Raw genomic sequence first — 22,466 nt, forward strand, 5'->3', positions numbered from 1 at the left:
AAGTTTGCCGGGTCAGCTAGTGATCAAATAAAAATCTTTCAGCACTTCATATAGCATCGTGAATTCAGGTTTTTCAGCGTGGAGCAAACGATTGAATCAGTTGATCTGGAGCAAAACAGCAAAAATATAATGCAGGAGTATTGAAGATTACTTTTATACACCTATTCTGCAGCGTTTGAACTTTTTTAAGTTTTGATTTTGCAGCATGATCCCAGACAATAATTAAATATTGACGAATGGAAATAATAAAATTGCAACAATGCTTCTTTTGGTACGAAACAACGCACTCTTTTCATTAGGCCACATAGAGTAGAAACTTTTTTCGATACATGCTCTATATGAGAATCCCATGAAAGACAGGAATCTAGATGTAGTCCTAAGTATTTGCAAGTTGTAACTTTTTCAATAGACAGGTTCTTGACACGCGGGTCGAGGTGTTGAGATTTTTTTTTGCGTGACGAGTGAAAAATTATGCATTTCGTTTTAGTTAGGTGCAAGGTAAGATGATTGCCGCTGAAGTATTCCAGGAGAGTCGCCAAATCCGATTATAGGTCGGCTGGAACTGACTGGATATTCAAACGAAATCGGGTAAAACGGGTAAAATCTAGCTGAACCATCTGCAAAAAGCCTTGATATTCCATGGATCTTCAGATTACCGAAGTCATTGATGAAAATATGTTACTGATACGAACACCTTTTTTTTTATCCCATTTTATTTATTTAAGGCTCATTAGCATTTTAGCTGTAACAGAGCCGAATTTTAATCGTGTACATGTCACATGGTTATCATTTCTATAATTAGCACATTACACAGTTGCCATTCGCCAGTATTCCTTCTATATCATTACATATGGTAGATTCACACAGTAGCCATTTAGGCGTAAGAGTATTCTTTCTGTTCTTCCATTATCCAGTTGGACCACTGGACAGCGGAGACAGTTGATTGATCATTGTTGAGTTATTTATAGAACAGTAGCCCGATGTGTCTGGCAGAGCAGAGCAGTTGTATGGATGAATCGATCTTATTTCGACCGTGGATCGATCTCCATTGCTGATGATTGTTGCGTGGACGTAGCTATTCTGTAACAACACAAAGATGGTCAATGAGGGCCCTGAGTTTTGAACTCACGATCGATCGCTTACTAAGCGAACGCGCAACCAATGTGGCTACGGAGACCCCCTACATCGTTTATTGAAACAAATTGTTTTCGATCAGATAGATCATTGGCGATTCCCTTACGTCATATCGATGGAGTTTTTCCAAGAAAATTTCATGGTCTAGTGTATCAAAAGCTTTTTTGAGATCGATGAATAATCCTCCTATGATCTTTTTCTGGTCAATTTAGTTGATTAATTGATCAACTAGTTCGGTAATAGCAGTCATTGTTCCACAACCTTCTCGGAAACCGTACTGATACTTGTAAATAACATTGTTGGCACTTTCAAAGTTGACAAGACGGTTGATTAGAAGTTTATCCAAGATTCTATTAATGACAGACAACTTTAAAATTGGTCGGTAGTTCGAAGGGTCGCTCGCGTCTCCAGATTAAAACACCGGCAAAACCTTGGCGATTTTCATGTCCTTAGGATAAAAACCAGTTGTAATTATTCTATTGAAAATTTTAGAAATAATCTCAGAGAACCGGCCCATGTTATTTTATATATTATTTGTATCGGGTCTGCTGAAAAGTTGTCATAACCCTTGCTTTTCTTAATGTGAAGTTGGCTTATCAAGATGCTTACTTCGCTCACAGTAGCAGGTCTCAGGAAAATAGAGTTACCAACAGACTTTACAGAATTGAAATAATTTTAAATAACCGCATTTATTTACCAAATTTACATTTGCAAGTCATTCGTGTGTTTGATCATGCAATTTAACAATGCCGCAGCCTTGAGCGTCAGATCATCAAAATCGAATATTTTTCTCATTTTTTCCACGAAGAAACTGCGATAGTTTCTTCTGCTGCTATTCCAACCTGAAAATTCTTGTCGCTTTTCAAATGATCTTCAATTTTAATAGCATTGGACATTGAAATTCAAACTAAATGGTGAAAAACAAAATTAACTCTGAAAATCGTGAAATGAATTTCTTCACCATCGCCGCTATCGAATAGCAACGGGTGGCCGAAGGGTGTAGTGTTTTAAGCGGCTTGGGTTTCAAAATTACCTGTATTACCTCGAGTTCGTTAGTCGTTAGTTAGGAATTGCGTCCACATGAAACTGATCTATTATTGCATTGTAGATGCTTTTATGATCAGCAGCACCAAGCGATACTGCGGCTTAAAAGTGTTGTACCTTAATTTTGCTTTGTTCAAATGTAAGAAGTTTCACACGTGGAAACAATCCGTACCAATCTGTACTTTTTGACGAAAATCTGTACCCCGTACCGTACAGAATCTGTACAAAAAATAATGCCTTTTTTCCATTCGAACGACTCAAGAAACCACGTTTCAGCACCCGAGATGAGATAATGGAAAATTTGAAGATGTCGCTGATTACCATACCGCAAATTGAATTGATGGGGAGTACTTTGAAGGGAACTATATGAATTTTGATGTAAAGGGTGTGTCACATCAAATTGCATCACGGAAACAACGCTGTAGAAATTTAATTTTTAGGAATTATATCTTCAGCTTTCGCTTATAATCAGATAAGAGTGTATAGATCACGTTGGCCATGCTTCACTGTCAATTTTTCGTAAATTTGGAAAAATGTCGTCGAACGAAAAAGAGCGTCGTGAATTAATCCTGCGCACTCATTTCGAGAATCCGGAATTGTCACATCGAGACATGGGTAAGATTCTGGGAATCGTCTAATCCACGGTCAGCAGAGTACTAAAACGATACTTCGAGAACCTAACCATCGACCGGAAGGTGAAGAACGGCAAAGATGGATGCTCCGTCAGTGAAAAAGATCACAAGCGCGTAGTTAACCAGTTTAGACGTGATCCGAGAAGTTCGGTCCGGGATGTCGCCAATTAGCTGAATTTGTCAAGTTCATTCGTCCAGCGGACCAAGCAGCGGGAGGGCCTGCGTACATACAAGGTTCAGAAGGCTCCCAACCGCGACGAAAGGCAAAACATGGTGGGGAAGACGCGAGCCCGGAAGCTGACGAAGCCGAAATGCTGACGAAGCCGCATTGCCTGGTAATGGACGACGAAACCTACGTCAAAGCGGACTTTCGTCAGCTGCTGGGCCTGTTGTTCTTCTCCGCAGAGGACAAATTCAGCGTTCCGGAGGAGATTCGCAAGCAGAAACTATCCAAGTTTGCCAAAAAGTACATGGTGTGGCAAGCGATCTGCTCTTGCGGAAAGCGGAGCGCCCCCTTCGTGATGACCGGCACGGTAAACGGGCAGGTTTACCTTAAGGAGTGCCTACAGAAGCGCTTACTACCACTATTGAAGCAGCACGAGGGCCCGACCATCTTCTGGCCGGATCTCGCTTCGTGCCACTATTCAAAGGACGTGTTGGAGTGGTACGAAGCCAACGGGGTACCTTCGTGCCAAAGGAAATGAACCCGCCCAACGCGCCGGAGCTTCGCCCAATAGAGAAATATTGGGCGATTATGAAGCAGGCCCTCCGGAAGAACCCAAAAGTTGTCAAGTCGGAGGCGGACTTCAAGAGAAAATGGATTTCTGTTCAAAAAAAACTACAACCTGACGTTGTACAGAACCTTATGGACGGGGTAAAGAGGAAGGTGCGAGCATACGGGCTTGGGCTCGAAGTATGAATAAAAAGAAAATGCCAAAAGTTGTTTAATAGTTTTTATTTTACTGTCTAAAATTTTCAAAAGAATCGGTCTACTGGGCGAATTTCTACAGCGTTTTTTCCGTGATGCAATTTGATGTGACACACCCTTTATAATCTTGTATTTTTCATTTCTTGAATGAATTCCGGGAACTTTTTGATCAAGGTGGTATACATAAACTCGCTTCTCGCTTGAGTAAATGCTGTACCAGTATGCATATTTAATGAAACTTTTAAGCTCATTTAATGTAATGAAGATGTTAAAAAAAACGTGATGAATTTTTGATGATTTTTGATTATTTTTGATGTACATGTGAAGTTCCTCGTTTCACGTTTCAGGTACATTCTCTAGTGCCCAGACTCACAGCTTGATTCGAGATATGGTTCGTTTCAAATACGCTCAAGAAATTATTTACGAACAGATCATACATTTCTTTAGCGGCACATCTATTTATGGGTGCTTCGTGTTAATTAGCATCGAAATCTCAACCAAGTACGAATTAAAAACGACTCATGTAAGTTCTTCTAGGAATGTAGGCCTCATCTTGAAAGATGAAAATTGGTCTCACACAGGTTAGCCCGTCATCGAAAAAGTTGATGAAATCCAATGGCGTAGTGTGACCGGGTGACACCCGGGGCGGCTGTCTTGGATGTTACCCCTCCAATCAAACCTTGTTATCCAGTCTTTGTTTTGTTTTTAATAGAATTTTTAAATTAATTTATCGAACTAATAAATTATTTTTATTTAAATAGTAAGTGAAATAGTTTAAGTAGTAAGTGAACAAGAAATCACAAAATCATCGAACCTGTCGTTCTACGCATAGTTGTCCCATGTTCAATTGTCCCATGTTGATATTCTAGGCATAGCTGTCCCACCATGAATTTTGAAGTCCTTACCATAATTGATTAATTCAAGTGAGGGGAACTATTCACATTTCATTGAACAATAGTTTTCTGGTTATAAAAAACCTAGTGTATTGCTAAACCGAAATGCTTAAAGCTTCTGGTAGACAAATATGCTAGAAAACTTTGAATGCGTTTTTCTCCGTTTGCTGTTTTTGGAACATAGAACAACTATGCGTAGAACGACAGTATAGGACCCTTGTGAGCCAGACGAATGAATCATTATCTGACTCCCAGATCGGATTTGGAAGCGTTTCTGGGGGACTTCCAAGTTCCGCGTGTTCGGTTCATTGGTTCAAATGTTATGAATTGTCGAAAACAGACATTTTTGGGAAAAAGTGGAAAAACATATTTTTCGGAACACTCTAAAATGGAAATGGGCACCAAAATAAAAAACATAAAAATACGGATCTAATGTTTTACGATAAAGAACATATTTACCACTTCTGACGAAAATCTGAGATCCACTATATCGGCTTGGCATGAAATGGCTGACTACTCGTTTGAAGAGTACCAATCCATGTAACAAACGGCTCTTCCCAGAGCCACCACTTGGAATATACTATGTTTCACAACTATAGAGCCACTCATTTTTTTCTGAGTTTCCAGAGATATGTAAGAAGTCGGTTGAATTGAAGTATATAGTATAGGATATAATAACTATCTTCATTTAAAAAACTGGCCATTTGAACTATATTATTGTGTTCAGGCGCAAAACAACAAAAAAAACTAAAATTTCAGTGTTTCATAACTATAGAACCAGATGGATAAACTCTCACTGCTTTACAAAATTAACGTCAATTTCACATGAATTAAAATAAGTTTCTAATTCGTAGGGCATCTTTAGTTCTCAATCAGTTCAAATAATCCATTCGGGATGGTTTCGGCCAAGCTGCGCCATATTGTAGTGTGTATCTCGTTCTAAGCAGAGGATACTGCTCGGTTAGGCTCTTCAAATCACTCATACTGCTTGTAAACTGCATCTACAATTCGTACAACCACTCCTCGTGAGTTCTTGATGGGTTTCGATCTGGTAAACAAGCTGACCAGTCCAGAATCTGAAGCCCCTATTCAATAAACCATGCCATAACCTTCCGGATTTTATGAAGTGATGCCAAATTATCCAATTATCAAACTGTTTTTGATGCAAAACAGCAGTAGATGATTCTGAAGTACTTCGTTGCACTTCTGACTGTTCATTCGTGTTGATGGTAAGCCATCTAAACCAGGCGTTTTTGAAAGAAATCTCCACAAACCATCAAACTGCCGCCTGCAAAGTTACGAGTTGAATGACACGTTCCGTAAATCCTTCCAGAATGAAGAAATTCGATTCAAGTTGAATTTGTTTAAAGTGACCAGATGGTCAGAGGTCTAACGCGGGACACAAAAACAAAACGTTATGTATATTCGTTATATGAACATAAACCAACCAGGCATAAACTAACTGATCTGTATTATTTCTTTCTAAGTATCGGCACCCAGTTGTGATTTTTCGGTGGTTTAGATTTTGTTTATGCCCTAAAGGAAGATTCAAAGTCTACAATTTTCTTCAAATTACAGAATGGAATGCTCAAAAATTCCAATTTATTTTTCATCGATTTTAGTGTTAACGTATGCATTCAAAAAAAAAAATGGATAAATTTCGGATGGTGATGAAATATAATTTTATGGAACAAATTTTCCTTGAATCTTACGTTTATTAAGCCTACAACAAAAATGATTCAAGGCTGTTGATTCGCAGCAGCAGCACTGTCAAGCAACTTGATTATTTTTTCATACTGCAAGCTCCACCCTACAGCGAAAAAGTTGGACATCCTGAGGCACTTTGTGTCCACCACATATAGCCGATCTGGTATTTACAACATCATCTACCTGCCGTTCCTTAAGCCGGGTGATCGAAGCAACCGGCCAAACGGTGAAGGAGAATCAGGTCAAAATGGACATTTTAATGCGGAAGCGCCGAACGAGACCGGCCGTATCTGAGCAGCATGCAATCACCCAGAAGGAGTAGCATGAGATGCTGGTGAAAAACATCTTCCTTGCTCATAACGAAAGATGAGACATACTTGATGCTAGAATTCAACGAATGGCAGGGGACCGGGTACTTTACATTCTCCAGGTAACCGATGACGTCAAATATATCATCCACATCAAGTTCTCGAAGAAGGTTCTTCTCTGACAAACGTGGAGTGGATGTTCAAGCCGCTCTTCTTTCGAGTCATATGATTAACGAGGAGATATATACAGGGAAACTTCGATATAACGTACCCTCGTTATAACGTACCCTCGATATAACGTCACTCGATATAACGTACATTTTACCTCGATATAACGTACACATTTCCAAAGTGTGAAGGAAAATTTTTTTCAATACTTTTTTCTGATAGAACAATGAATTATCCGTATTGTGATGCTAAAACAAGTTTTGTGACTTCAATCAATTCCGAAATACAGCTGGTTTTGTGATTCCGGATTCTAAATGAATCAAGCTTTAATCAACAGTACGAAGGGAAACATCATGAGAAAGGCTGGCTTAGTCTTCTGATTGAAGTTATTCATTAACTTTACTAAAACAGCAACACAATAATGTATTATAGACTACGTTTGTGAGTACTTTATTATGCTTCGATATAACGTACAATTCGATACAACGCACAATTTTGAAAGTGAAATGTACGTTATATCGAAGTTTACCTGAAGTACGAAGTGCTTGCCGGAAGTGGCGAGGGTGATGTTATCTTTATGCCGAACCTGGGATCAGCCCATTATGCCAAAAGAACACTGGAGGATGGAACGCCTGGAGATATGTTGCTGTCGCTTCCAGTTGACACTCTCTAAACAAAAAGCCCACTGTCGGTGTGATGAAACCAGCTCAACGTATTAGTCTTTAGATGCATTAGAAGCGCTCTTGAACACTCTGCCAAATAAAAGTTTTTTTTTGAGGTCATCCATTTAAGAAAATCAACATGATCAAATTGTGATATTGAAATATATTGATATCGCGGGACATTTCCGTTTCTTTTACCAAATGCGGGACGTTTCGCGGGACGCAATCTTACGCGGGACATTTTGTTAAAATGCGGGACGTCTGGTCAGTTTAAATTTGTTTTTATCAGAGAAGTTCTCCTGAAATAGTGAGACCCATGGAATTAGTTTCCATATTAGTTTTTGGACTCATAGCTATGAAAATGGGACTTTTATGGTTTGGGGAGAATTTTCTCAAAAAGGCCTGGTTCAGATGGCTTACCATTAACACGAATGAACAGTCAGATATGCAACGAAGTGCTTCAGAATCATTTACTGCTGTTTTTGCGTCAACATCAATGTGATAATTGAGTAATTTGGCATCAATTCATAAAATTCGGAAAGTTATGGCATGGTTTAATGAATAGGGGTTTCAGATTCTGGACTGGTCAGCTTGTTTGCCAAATCGAAACGCTGTCAGGAACTTATGAGGAGTGATCGGACGAATAGTAGATGCAGCTTACAAGCAGTATGAGTGATTTGAAGTGCTTAACCGAGCAGTATCCTCTGCGTAGAACGATATACACACTACAACATGGCGCAGCTTGGCCGAAACCATCCCGAATGGGTTATTTGAACTGATTGAGAACTAAAGATGACCTACGAATTAGAAAATTAACATAATTCATGTTAAATAGGCTGTTACGGATACGAAACGAATTTTGAAGCAGGCTTTTTAGGATCAGCTCAAACTGAAATATATTCATTTTATAAATACAAATTTCATACAATAAAGGTGCAATATTACTCACAAATTAGTTCCTTCTTCAACCTCGTGCTCACAACTTTCTGCCGTCTTTTGGCCTCTATCCTTCGCCTTTCGAACTATACTTTTCCTCCTTTGCTTTTCTGATGCTTTTCTGTCCTTCTTTCCACCAAATTTAGCTTTATTTCCTTCGATTTTTCCACCTCTGTTTTCCACCAATCTATATAACAACAAATTCACTCATAACATTTTTCCCTTTTTTTCTTTTCAGGTATTTCAGGCTTCTGGATGTTTACTTACGGACGAAGGATCTATGTCAACGCGTGATTCAAATGTTGATCATATACACGATTGTTTTAATAAATGTTTTGATTGAAATTTCACTATGAATTTTCGATTTTTATAAAAACACTTTTGATTGCTGCAGCTATCCACGAATTATTTTTTTGAATAAAGGGTGTGTCACATCAAATTGCATCACGGAAAAAACGCTGTAGAAATTTAATTTTTAGGAATTATATCTTCAGCTTTCGCTTATAATTAGATAAGAGTGTATAGATCACGTTGGCCATGTTTCACTGTCAATTTTTCGTAAATTTGGAAAAATGTCGTCGAACGAAAAAGAGCGTCGTGAATTAATCCTGTGCACTCATTTCGAGAATCCGATTTGTCACATCGGGACATCGGTAAGATGCTGGGAATCGTCCAATCCACGGTCAGCAGAGTACTAAAACGATACTTCGAGAACCTAACCATCGACCGGAAGGTGAAGAATGGCAAAAATGGATGCTCCGTCAGTGAAAAAGATCACAAGCGCGTAGTTAAGCAGTTTAGACGTGATCCGAGAAGTTCGGTCCGGGATGTCGCCAATAAGCTGAATTTGTCAAGTTCATTCGTCCAGCGGACCAAGCAGCGGGAGAGCCTGCGTACATACAAGGTTCAGAAGGCTCCCAACCGCGACGAAAGGCAAAACATGGTGGGGAAGACGCGAGCCCGGAAGCTGACGAAGCCGAAATGCTGACGAAGCCGCATTGCCTGGTAATGGACGACGAAACCTACGTCAAAGCGGACTTTCGTCAGCTGCCGGGCCTGTTGTTCTTCTCCGCAGAGGACAAATTCAGCGTTCCGGAGGAGATTCGCAAGCAGAAACTATCCAAGTTTGCCAAAAAGTACATGGTGTGGCAAGCGATCTGCTCTTGCGGAAAGCGGAGCGCCCCCTTCGTGATGACCGGCAAGGTAAACGGGCAGGTTTACCTTAAGAAGTGCCTACAGAAGCGCTTACTACCACTATTGAAGCAGCACGAGGGCCCGACCATCTTCTGGCCGGATCTCGCTTCGTGCCACTATTCAAAGGACGTGTTGGAGTGGTACGAAGCCAACGGGGTCACCTTAGTGCCAAAGGAAATGAACCCGCCCAACGCGCCGGAGCTTCGCCCAATAGAGAAATATTGGGCGATTATGAAGCAGGCCCTCCGGAAGAACCCAAAAGTTGTCAAATCGGAGGCGGACTTCAAGAGAAAATGGATTTCTGTTCAAAAAAAAACTACAACCTGACGTTGTACGGAAACTTATGGACGGGGTAAAGAGGAAGGTGCGAGCATACGGGCTTGGGCTCGAAGTATGAATGAAAAGAAAATGCCAAAAGTTGTTTATTAGTTTTTATTTTACTGTCTAAAATTTTCAAAAGGATCGGTCTACTGGGCGAATTTCTACAGCGTTTTTTCCGTGATGCAATTTGCATCACGGAAAATCCCCTGCCCCCTGCCATATCCCCTGCCAAACCATGTACTTGCGGGCGAATTTATCCGCAAACACGAACTTAAATTTTGCAGGTACATCCCCCCGAGCCGTCGCCAAATAAAATTTTTGACCTGGGATTTGCCCAAAGTCCGCCTTCACGTAGGTCTCATCGTCCATCAGAATACATCCGTCGAACTTGGTCAGCACTTGGTCGTACAGCTTTCGAGCACGGATTCTGGCCACATTGTTCTGCTTCAGCGTCCGATTTGGCTGTTTGCTGGCTCGGAATGACCTTATTCCTTCCCGGAGACGAATTCGTCGCACCGTACTGTGAGCGGCCTGGAACTTATTTGCCAAATCGCGGTCTGAAAGATTGGGATTCCTCTTGACGGCCTTGATGACTTTCCCACGCAGTTTCCGGTCGACAGTTCCACTCCGACGCTTCGAATGCGGCTTCCGAGCCGTCGTCAATGTTTCCTTGTACTGCTTGATAACACGCCATACGGTATTTCTGGGCATTTTAAGCTGTTTAGCTAGCTTAGATGCCGACAACAATGGATTTTCAAGAAAACTGTGCACAATTTTATCTCTCCGTTCGGCTTCCATGGCGGTTGTTTACAAAATGCTATCGTTTGGTGTTATGACATAAATACATGGTGAAAGGTAATGAATTTCCCGACACGTGGGTGAAAAAAGTTTCCAAATCCGTCCACTAGGAGCGCCACAATGAGCAAAAGAATTTGTTCCAATATTAAATGAAGCAGACTTTATTAGATAAGTAAAATCTAAGAATTTTTGAACAATTAAAAAAAATAATTGAGAAGCATTTTTTGAACAATTACTGTCCTATGTTAAGCTTTTGTCATTGGGCACATATCTTTATACTTTTTCACTGAATAAACGCGTTCACGTTCATCCAAAAACTTGAAGGATTTTTTTTAAACTTATCGTCGTGGATGTCATCCCTCTGACGCCCCCTCTCACATCCCGTATGCTACGCCACTGATGAAATTACAAGAATTATCGAAGTTGAACGGCATGTTAACATTATTTCGATTGCTCGGGAGCTAAACAATTCACAAAAAAAAAAGAAAACTACTTTAAAAATACTGAATACGAACAGGATTTACGTATGGGGGTTACACCAGTAAATAATCATGAACAAAATAAGGCTAACGGTATTCATGGAACAATTCGGAGAAATAGTAAACTCACCAAAATTTAATTTGATGATTTTTCTTGGGATGTTTCTCAACCGCCGTGTTTCCTAAATTCATTTCTAAATAAAAAACTGTTGTTACTTCATCACGTCTTTCTTTACATTTTTAGAAGGTATAATTAGCTTTGAAAGGCACATTTTTAATGATTTTCTTAAAAAAAACTCGCATTTCACATAGGTTGCTAAACAAATGAACATCTTTTTATTACCCGTGTAGCCGGTTTTGTCTCAGAACAAACAAAACTCGCTTAAGTATGTACACGGCAAAACAACCGGAACTGAAGAATAACAGTTGCACGAATACTGGTCTATCGTGGAAGCCATTTTTTCCGGTTTTAGTTTTTTTTTGTATTATGTACCAAGTTTAGAGTTACTTATTGTAGCATTAATTGAATCGGTATAATGTACCCACTTCCGCCCCTACGGTATGGTGGACCTTCGTACCGTCTATAATTGTGGCTCCAGCTACACTTACCGACCACGGCGAAAGTTACATTAGCGCAATTTCCGGCATTATGTTGGCATCATTTACAGTCACATTTCGGAATGAATTCGATTGCGGTGGTCATCATACCGAACGCAGTCTCAAAACGTGCGGTGGAATGTACGATTTCGGGCGAGAAAGTTTTATCATTAAGCTATTTCGCAGAAGTTGTTCGCTGCCAGTTGGCAGCTTGTCGCTTGAGTGCGACTTCTCCTCCCACAGATGATAAATTTCGAATACATCGTTGCACTTTGCGGACGACATCTGCTAATGGGGTGGGGACTGGTTTGGAAAGTTTTTCACGGCAACACATTCCAACTTTGCGCTTTCCTTTGATGCAACACACTTCCAAACTGTTGCTGCAGCAATAATAAACTTTGAATATTCTGTCTGACTCGTTTGAAATTGTCTCGAAGTCAGGAGTGCGCATCCCTTTCGATCGTGTGTGTGTATATTAAATTGTTTCCGAGAAGACCCAACAAAGGATAATGTGACACCATGATGTCGTTCCCATTAAGGGTTGCTACTGATTACTAATGAATAACTACTGTGTATCGCGTTGGATGCCGGGGAGTGGGGAGACGAATCTAATCTCTTGATTGCTAATCGTTATCATACGAGAACTGTCTGTAATTTATATTGCATTGGCATTGCATCTGCAATTTACCAGTTGATGCTTTCGATTGCTCGTTACTATGCAGATGCAAAGTTTTTTCGAGCGTAAATTAGCGCAATTGCATTCTGCTCTGCCATGGTAATTTAAGTTCAGCAATTGTTTTTTCTTGTTTAGCTGGAGAACGAAACAAAAAAAAAGGAATCCATCCCACGCTCTTACCTCGCCATCGTCAAGCAACGTGGAATCGCTACTGTCGAGATGATTATCCGTTCGAGGGCTGCCAATGCCGGCACTAATTCCAGCCCCACTTCCACTACTGCTCGTTCCGCCACTGCCACCGAGTTGGCCCGTCTCCAGCCACAGCTTTTTCCAGTCTGTGTTGGCGAGTATTGATTTGTTATCTGAAAGAAAAATGGGAAGATGGTGGAAAAACGTTAGAAGCAGAATTATGATTGGGTTTGTTTTTTTTTGCCACAGATTACTTGTACTCGTATATATTTCCAGGCGACAGACCAAGAACCTCGCTGATTTAGTGGGTGGAAGATTGCAGTTACTGCTGGATACCAATTGCGTGATTATTGCAGAGGAATCTTGATGCATTGCAGCTGTTGGGGATTATGTGTTGACTGCAGCTTGATTACCCCTTTCATACTATCGAAGGAAATTGTTCAGTAGTAATTATGGCTGGGGATCTGGATTACCTCGGAATCCAATCCATACAGAAAAGTGGGGAAATGTCATAGAGAATGAAATTTATGAACACAGTCCTTTTACTATAGAAAACATGAAGAGAAAAATAGGTGAATATGTACATTTGACGGGAATGAACCAAAAAACGTCAATAAAAATCAATTATGCCATGCACCGAGACGAGACAGACTGTGAGATCTGCTATATTTATGCGCATCGCCGGAAAATTCGGTTTCTGCACAATTAGGGCTGCCAAACGATACCACCACCGTCCGGATTCTGTGTGACAGGCGAGATTTTCACGCTGGTTTCTCACTTGATACCCGGAGAGATTATTTTGTTTTTTTATTTTTATTTATCCCCCCCTCCCACCATGCAATCCGATTCCAACTTCTTGCGAAATAATTGACATTGACTGGTTGGCGTTTGCCCCTCTCTGAATCCCAAATCTTTCCGCTTCACGAACCCATCGGCGACTCGATGAAAGCGATGGAATCACAATCTAAAATACCGCAAACACAGAGATAGAGCACACGATTTTGGGGCGGTCCTGCGATTCGTTATTCCTTCGTTAGAAGCATTTTTCTTTTTCGTAGAAAAACAAACAGCGAAGTCATTTCAATTCCAAATGCCAGTCGAGACAATGGGGGAAACAATGAGCAATGATTTTCCAGTCGAACGGGTTTCAATTTCGTCCCGTCGGTTGTCCAGTTGTAATGCCTTTTTGAATTTTACGCTTTTCAATCTATCAAGAGCGTTAAAAATACCAATTTCAAGATTTCAATGATTGTTAATCTTACCCTTCCGGCGAACTATTGGAAATTCAGTTAAGTATACTTTTTTTCAATTTTTTCAGAACAAATTTCTTGATATTTAATAAAATCAAAAACGTAAAAAACAATATTTTTAGGGTAGAATAGGAATAAAAAAACATGTTCGTCACCTTCACGTATATCAATGTTTTATCGGCAGTTTTTTCAGTAAGTTAAATTTTGACATATGACATTGTCTTTGATTTCTACATAGGAGGTAACCCTACGAAAAACGAAACGATTCATCAAAAGGTTTCAAATGCATATTACTCAAAATCGTTATTGTGACATATGTTGTGGTGTATATCATTAGACAGGAAATTAAAACATGAACAGTGGATATAGTAAAACAAAGTTAACAATTTGACGATATAAATGTGTATGTTATTTCGATTTTACTAGCCATAACGCAACGAACCATCTTTTTACCTACATTTCGGCGTTATTAGATGCATATTATGAATTATTCTCCATTTGCCGATAATAGACATTTATCAGTTCGCACAATCAATGGAGGATTTTTTATTTATTTATAATGATACTACATCCTATTGAGAGATTAGATCTTCTTCACAATTTTTCGCCAATAGTCCCGATCCATGGCTGCAGTTCTCCAACTCCCGGCTGCACCGATTCTTGCCAAGTCCTGCTCCACCTGGTCCAACCACCTCGCTCGCTGGGCTCCTCTCCTTCTTGTTACTACCGGATTCGATGCGAACACCATCTTTGCAGAGCTGCTGTCCGGCAATCTTGCAACATGCCCTGCCCATCGCACTCGTCCAGCCTTGGCGACTTTCTGAATGCTGGGTTCGCCGTAGAGTTGCGCCAGTTCGTGGTTCATTCTCCTTCTCCATACTCCGCTTTCCTGTACACCACCGTATATTGTTCTGAGCACTCGGCGTTCGAAAACTCCAAGCGCTTGTGAGTCCTCTTCAAGCATCGTCCATGCCTCGTGCCCATAGAGAACAACCAGTCGAATTAGGGATTTGTACATGGTACACTTCGTACGGGGTCGGAGTTTGTTGGACCTCAAGGATTTGCGGAGCCCATAGTAGGCACGACTTCCATTGACAATGCGTCTTCGAATTTCACGGCTGTTGTTGTTGTCAGTTGTTATCAACGAGCCAAGGTAGACAAATTCCTCTACCACCTCGAGCTCATCGCCGTCGATCACAACACTACTACCAAGAAGAACTCTGTTGCGATCAGTCCCTCCAGCTAGCATGTATTTAGACTTAGACGCATTGATCCCAAGCCCAATCAGCCCTGCATCGTGTTTCAGTCGGGTAAACAAGTCGGCTACCGTCGCATGTGTTCTTCCGATTATGTCCACGTCGTCGGCGAAGCATATAAACTGACTAGACTTGTTGAAAATCGTGCCCCGCATGTTGAAGCCCGCTCTCCGCATAACACCTTCCAGCGCCACGTTGAAGAGCAGACAGGAGATTCCATCGCCTTGTCGAAGTCCCCTGTGAGTCTCAAATGATTCCGACAGCTCACCTGAGATCCGCACACTGCACCGCACACCGTTCATCGTTGCCTGAATCAGTCTTGTCAGCTTTCGGGGAAAGCCGTGTTCGTCCATGATCCTCCGTAGCTGTCGTCGGTCGATTGTATCATATGCGGCCTTGAAGTCGACGAAGATGTGGTGTATAGGGACCTGATACTCGCGGCACTTTTGGAGGATCTGCCGCAGTGTAAAAATCTGATCCGTCGTCGAGCAACCGGGCATGAATCCGGCCTGATAACTTCCCACAAATCTACTTACTATTGGCGATAGGCGGCGGAAGAGGATCTGAGACAAAATTTTGTAGGCACCATTCAGGATTGTGATGGCACGATAGTTCCCACAATCCAACTTGTCGTCTTTTTTATAGATGGGGCAGATTACCCCGTCCTTCCACTCCTCCGGTAGCTGTTCTGTGTCCCAGATCCTGACTATCAACCGGTGCATACACTCTACAATTTTTCTCGGACCTCCCTTGAAGAGCTCCGCTACGAGGCCATCCTTACCAGCTGCTTTGTGGTTCTTGAGCTGATTAATGGCCTCCTTAACTTCACCCATCGTCGAGGGTGGTACGTCGTCGTTGTTCATTGCACCGGTGTAGTCCTCCTCAACGCCGTCTAGGTCTTCTGTCTACGCGCTGTTCAGGTGTTCATCGTAGTGCTGCCTCCACCTTTCGATCACCTCGCGTTCGTTCGTCAAGATGCCTCCTTCCTTGTTTCTGCACATTTCGGCCCGCGGCACAAAGCCTTTGTGCGAGGCGTTTAGTTTCTTGAAGAACTTCCGCGATTCTCGAGAACGATAAAGCAGCTCCATCTCCTCACACTCTTTCTCTTCCAGGCGGCGCCTTTTTTCCCGAAAGAGATGTGTTTGCTGCCTTCGTTTCAGTCTGTATCGTTCCACGTTTTGTCGAGTCGCTCGTTGCAGCATGGCTGCGCGTGCTGCATCCTTCTCGTTCAGGAGCGCTCTGCACTCGTCGTCAAACCATTCGTTCCGTTGTCCTCGTTGTTCATACCCGATGACGGTCTCTGCTGTGCTGTTAATTGCTGATTTTAAGGAGTTCCAGCATTCATCGAGGGGAACAACATCCAGTTCGTCTACCCCCGGTAACGCAGCTTCAAGACGCTGCGAATATGTTGCAGCAACGTTCGGCTCCTGTAGTCGTCGTAGGTGGTACCGTGGTGAGCGCTGGTGTCTTATGTTATTGACGACTGACAGTTTAGAACGCAGTTTGACCAATACCAGGTAGTGGTCTGAATCGATGTTAGCGCCACGATAGGTTCTGACGTCGATGATATCCGAGAAGTGCCGACCGTCGATCAAAACGTGGTCAATTTGTGTTTCTGTTTGCTGTGGTGATCTCCAGGTGTTACGGTATTGGAGGCTGTGCTGGAAGAAGGTGCTACGTATGGCCATGTTCTTGGAGGCAGCGAAGTCGATAAGTCTTAGGCCGTTTTCGTTGGTTCGCTGATGGCCGCTGAACCTACCAATTACCGGTCTGAATTCCTCCTCCTGGCCGACCTGAGCGTTCAAATCACCGATGACGATTTTGATGTCGTGTTTTGGGCAGCGATCGTATTCACGCTCTAGCTGCGCGTAGAATTCTTCTTTATCGTCATCGGTGCTAGCTAGATGGGGGCTGTGGACGTTGATAATGCTGATATTGAAGATTCCTCTCATCCTCAATCTGCACATTCTTTCATTGATCGGCCACCAACCAATCACCCGTTTTTGCATGTCCCCCATCACGATGAAAGCTGTACCCAGCTCATGTGTGTTGCCGCAGCTCTGATAGATGGTATATCCACCATGGAACGATCGCACCATCGAACCTTTCCAGCACACCTCCTGCAGCGCTACGATGTTGAAATTGCGGGCTCTCAATATTTCCGAAAGAATTCGGGTACTCGCAAGAAAATTGAGAGACTTGCAGTTCCATGTTCCGAGTTTCCAATCTCTAGTCCGTGTTCTTTGCGTAGGTCTAGTCCGATTGTCCTGTCTCGAATTTCTTTGTGAATTTTCCTGTGCGTTTTATTTTTACGGATGGCTTGCAGGGCCTGCACCAACCCCCTGTCTCGCCGGAGGACCGTCGTGCACAGCTCTTTTTAGAGTCCCCGCTGGCACGAAGACAGTGATCAGCCGCCCCTAACATGGGGATCAGACGCTGTTTTGAGCCGCACCTCCATGGTGAACAGACGCTCGGATAGGCCCCCTTCCCTGTCAGCATACGACCAAGATCCCACCGGGGTTGGTTACCCGATCTTCACTATGGTTACTCGTACCCCAGCCGGTACCACGGGGAGGTAGGGATAGGAGTTACTGGACAGGAAGCTAAGGACCACGAATGGGGTCTATTTTATGCCTGCAGGTACGCGAAGTACCGATGGTACGTTTAGTCCAGTCATTTACCAACCAATCAATGGAGGATGTTCTAGGAATTATCTTGAAAAAGATATTGGATGGTTTCACTCTATTCTCCCCAAAGATTTGATGAGAGCCTGGTCCAAAAGGTTAAACGTTGATAGAGATTTTATTACATTGAAGTTCAGGTTGTTGTACGATCAATACTTGCCCAATTCACGTTTTATCGTGTAGGTCTTACACTAACAATTTATGTAATTGTGGTCCAGGATGTCATTGTGTCGAGCATCTTGTTTGATTATGTTAAAATTGCAATTAATAAATTTAACTGGCTGCTGATTTAGAAGTTCGAAAGTGTATACTCACGCATATTTTTCAGAGAATTGATGTATCAGAAGAGAAAAAATACAACAATGAAAAAACTCAATTCAAATGCAATTACCACACACAATCACAGTCCTATGTCAAGATCCCATCGTGCCCATAGGCCCAGATCCATCAACTTTTCTCTATGTATTTAAACTCTGAGTAGTAGTAGAAGTAGAAGTAGAAGTAGAAGATGCATAAAGCAAAAACGAACACTGTGTAGAGAGGAAAAATTGCAATTAATGCTTGCTGATATTAATGCGATAGAAATAAGCCATTCGTTACATTAAATACATCATCGGTCATCCGACTAGCGACCAGACGGTGTGATCCTCGAGGTTTTCCAATTTTCCAGAATTTGTATGTTTTCATAATTGGCCTTTTTCAAGGCTAGAGCAGATGTTTTGGCATCCCGATTCATTACATTAAATGAGCTTGTCTTCGCCCAGAGAGGTATCTGAGCAGAGTTCCGAATAGTAGTAGAGTGAGTTGGCTACCCGTTGAAAGATGAGATGATGAGAACGAATATAGTCAAAGCTGACCTATACTGATCGAAGGTTTATTTGCGACTGACCTGATCTGAACATTTCGTGCACTATTTATACGATTGACCTATAGTCACTTGAATAGCGTTTGTTTGGGTTGCGTCTGGAATATTCGCTTTAATACAATTGCGCTTTGTATAGAGGGTTCGTTTCCATCCGTTCCTACATTGTGACAATTTTCTTGTTTTTGTTCGTTTGTTGTGATTGTTGTTTTGTGTTGTGATCCAACGCTAATGTTGTTTATTATGTGATGTACAAATAACGATTCATGTTTTGTTCCCGATGGAAAGGTGAGTGTCGATTAATAACAGATATGTTGATGCACTAATTATTATTTGTTTACAGGTGCGGTCCCAGGCTGAATTGCTGCTGAATTTTGGCGACTTTATAGTGTGTTCAGTGCTAAAAAACCCTTTCTCACGAGAAATTTTTTTTTCCAGAATCTCTCAGAAGGTGATAAATTATCATATTTGATGAAAAAAAAATCGTTCTACGCATATGTTCGAATTTTAACAATGACAGAGTTACAGAACTACCACATCTACAATTTGTTCTTTGACACCCAACTTCTATCTTTCCTTTCCTCATTTCGCTGCAATATCGATATAAACAATTCCTGGTCAAAATTCAAGCAAAATCTTCAAAAATCAAGATTTGTATCCCACTTTACATATAACAGCTACTTAAGTTCCACCTCAACGTTCAAAGGTTACATTTTTTTCTTGAAACAAGTCATATTTGAAATGTGGAAAAAATATTATTTTTTTCAAACTGGATATAATCGAGTTCAAAATTGTATATAATCGAATCACATATAATCGAGTCTTTACATAATCGAGTCCGACCTGTATTGGATTTGTATAATATACATGCTATAGCAATATAAGAGCAATATGAGCGAACGACACAAGAGACACATTGCGAATAAGCACGCCTTAAAGCTTTTCGTATGCTTTGCCACATACACAGCCCAGACCGAAAGGATATAGATTCACGTTTATGCTCTCCTTTAAACTCTTAGAAAACATTTTATAATGAGGAGTAATATCATCACGCTTTTATGAAACAGCACCAGTGGCTATGTGGATAGCGTAGTCGTGTAAAATTACCTTACATTCCGGTCGGCTTTGGTTCGATCCCCGTAGACATCATTTGAACTGACGTTCAGTCTGAGAGAAAGAGATGTCTGCTCCCATTCACACAAGCATTTTAAAGCTTTTTTTATTTCATCCTTCAGCACACGAGAAAAGCAGTTTTTTTTTCCGAAGATGAAATATTTTCTGCGAACGCTCATTTAGGTATATAATTCACCAATACTACTACTTATTCTGATAGATAGTCTCGCTCCAGCTAGTGAATAGTTGGAGCGAGACTTTCGATACTGAAAAAAGAAAAATACCTATTCGATTTCCTGAATATATTGTGTAAGAAACTTCAGCTTTAAAAAAAATTAAAAAATTACGCCCTCTATATTCAATAAAAAAGACTAGTTAGTTGTCTTTAATTTGATATGTCGATCATCTGAATCGGTTCATTAGTTTAAAAGTTATGAATTTAAACAAAAATGCATTTTTGAAAAAAAAATGGATAAAATGGAAATGGGCACCCTAATAAAAAAATTTAAAAAAAAAATACGGATCTAATATTTTACGAAAAAGCTAAAACTACTACTTTTTTCGTTAATTTGAGATCCACTATATCGGTTTGACTTGAAATGGCTGTATAGCTGAAATCGGCAAATGACAAAACATGAGTATTTTTGATTTGAATGAATGTTTGTATTCCGTTTGGGTTGGAGAAAATATGAGTTTTTAAAGCAATTGGGAATTTTTCGACTCGAGCACAACTTTTCAATAGAGCGTATCAATTTTAATAAAAGAAATCTTTTATAATTTATATCTCAAAAACTATGAGTCATGCCGAAATAGTGTCTTAGAAAGAGTTATAGAGTATTGATATTTAAACGTGAATAAAAATATACACGGAGAAAAAAAAAGAGTACTCTTTTTTTATTTACAAAAAAAAACTTTAATTGGCAATATCTAAAATATGTATTTTTAATTTTTTTTTTCATATGAAATAGAATTTATGTAGAAAGTTCCAGAAATAAGTACAAGATGGTAAAACTATTTTTGACGATCTTTGTTAACCATCGAATTTTTATGAATTTTAGAAACAATTATAAATCCTGATGTGATTTAAAACATAAAAGCTCATTATGAATCTTCTTCTAAATGCAGCCATTCTCAGCAATTCCAAATGAAATCGTCCTAAAAATGCAGATTTAAAAAACTTGTATTTTTGATTCCAATGAAATATGAGTTTTTCACAGCAATTGGTAATTTTTTGACTCAAGCGTAACTTATGAAAAGGGCGTATCGATTTTAGTAGTAGAAATCTTTGATAATTTATATCTCAAAAACTATGAGTCGTAACGAAACAATGTCTTAGAAAGAGTTATAAAGTATTGATGGTTGAATATGAAAAAAAATATACACTGAGGAAAAAAATTAGTACTCTTTTTTTTTATTTACAAAATAAAAATTCTATTTGCAATATCCAAAATACATATTTTTTAAATTTTTTTAAAATTTTTTCATACAAAATAGAAGTCACTTTGTAGAACATTCAATTTTTAGGAATTTTCGAAACTTCGAATTTTTGTTGTTAACAATCATTTTTAGCCACAAATTATGAATCCTGATGTGATTTCAAACAAAAAAGGTTATTATCAATCTCCTTCTAAATTTTTATTCATTTCACTTCGTCTTAGATTTAAAAAAAAACATCTCACAGACTGACAAATCTTAAATACTACCTAATATTCCTAATTCTACGTTTAAAAACACATTTAGATACATTAAAATCGAAGTGACATTGAACTTCATTAAACGCACGGAAGCAGCTGGACAAAGGACAGTTTTGCCCGTACGACGTTGTATGCGGCCGTATCGCCAATAGCTGTCTTTCGCGGAGCTGTCTGGTGGGAGCGTAAAACCGTATCTACCGTAAAACCGTTACCGTATAAATGTAGCCTTTCTCGAAATATTTAGAAAAATATTTCTAATTCATTGTCTTTTTTATAGTAAATAATCCCTTTTAATATGTTTGCTGTGTTATACTGTCATGTTCATGAAATTTTATGAATTTGCTTATAATTTCCAACAACTTTTCCAAATACATCATCATGGTTCATTTTTTGACTCAAGCGTAACTTTTGAAAAGGGCGTATCGATTTGAGTGAGAGAAATCTTTGATTATTTATATCTAAAAAAATATGAGTCGTACCGAAATAGTTTGTTATAGAGTATTTTCGGCTTAATTTGAAAAAAATATACACTGAGAAGATAAGTTAGTACTCTTTTTTTTATTTACAAAATAAAATTTTAATTTGCGATATCAAAAAATATGTATTTTTTAAATATTTTTTTCAATTGTTTCATATAAAATAGAAGTCATGCAGAAGATTTAAAAAATGGGCACAAGATGGTGAAACTATTTTTGACGAACTTTGTGGAACATCGAATTTTTAGAAATTTTCGAAACTTCGAGTTTTTGTATGTTAGCAGTCATTTTTAATCACAAATTATGAATCCTGATGTTATTTGAAACAAAAAAGGTTATTATCAATCTTCTTCTGAATGTAGCCATTCTCGAGATATTTAAAAACATATTTGTAATTTATTGTCTTTTTAATAGTAAATAGGCCCTTTAAATATGTTTGTTGTGTTATACCATCATGCTCATGAG

General features: G+C 39.9%; 1 protein-coding gene across 2 annotated transcripts in view; it reads right to left on the reverse strand.

Moving 5' to 3' along the window:
- Positions 1-22,466, reverse strand: part of LOC129770900 (zwei Ig domain protein zig-8) — a 702,824-nt gene that overhangs the window by 310,172 nt on the left and 370,186 nt on the right. For both annotated transcript variants that reach the window (XM_055774072.1, XM_055774071.1), the window contains exon 3: positions 12,658-12,839. In XM_055774072.1, the coding sequence (XP_055630047.1) occupies positions 12,658-12,839 (182 nt within the window). The remainder of the gene's footprint in view (positions 1-12,657; positions 12,840-22,466) is intronic.

Source organism: Toxorhynchites rutilus, chromosome 2, assembly GCF_029784135.1.
Source record: "Toxorhynchites rutilus septentrionalis strain SRP chromosome 2, ASM2978413v1, whole genome shotgun sequence".
NCBI classification, from domain to species: domain Eukaryota; kingdom Metazoa; phylum Arthropoda; class Insecta; order Diptera; family Culicidae; genus Toxorhynchites; species Toxorhynchites rutilus.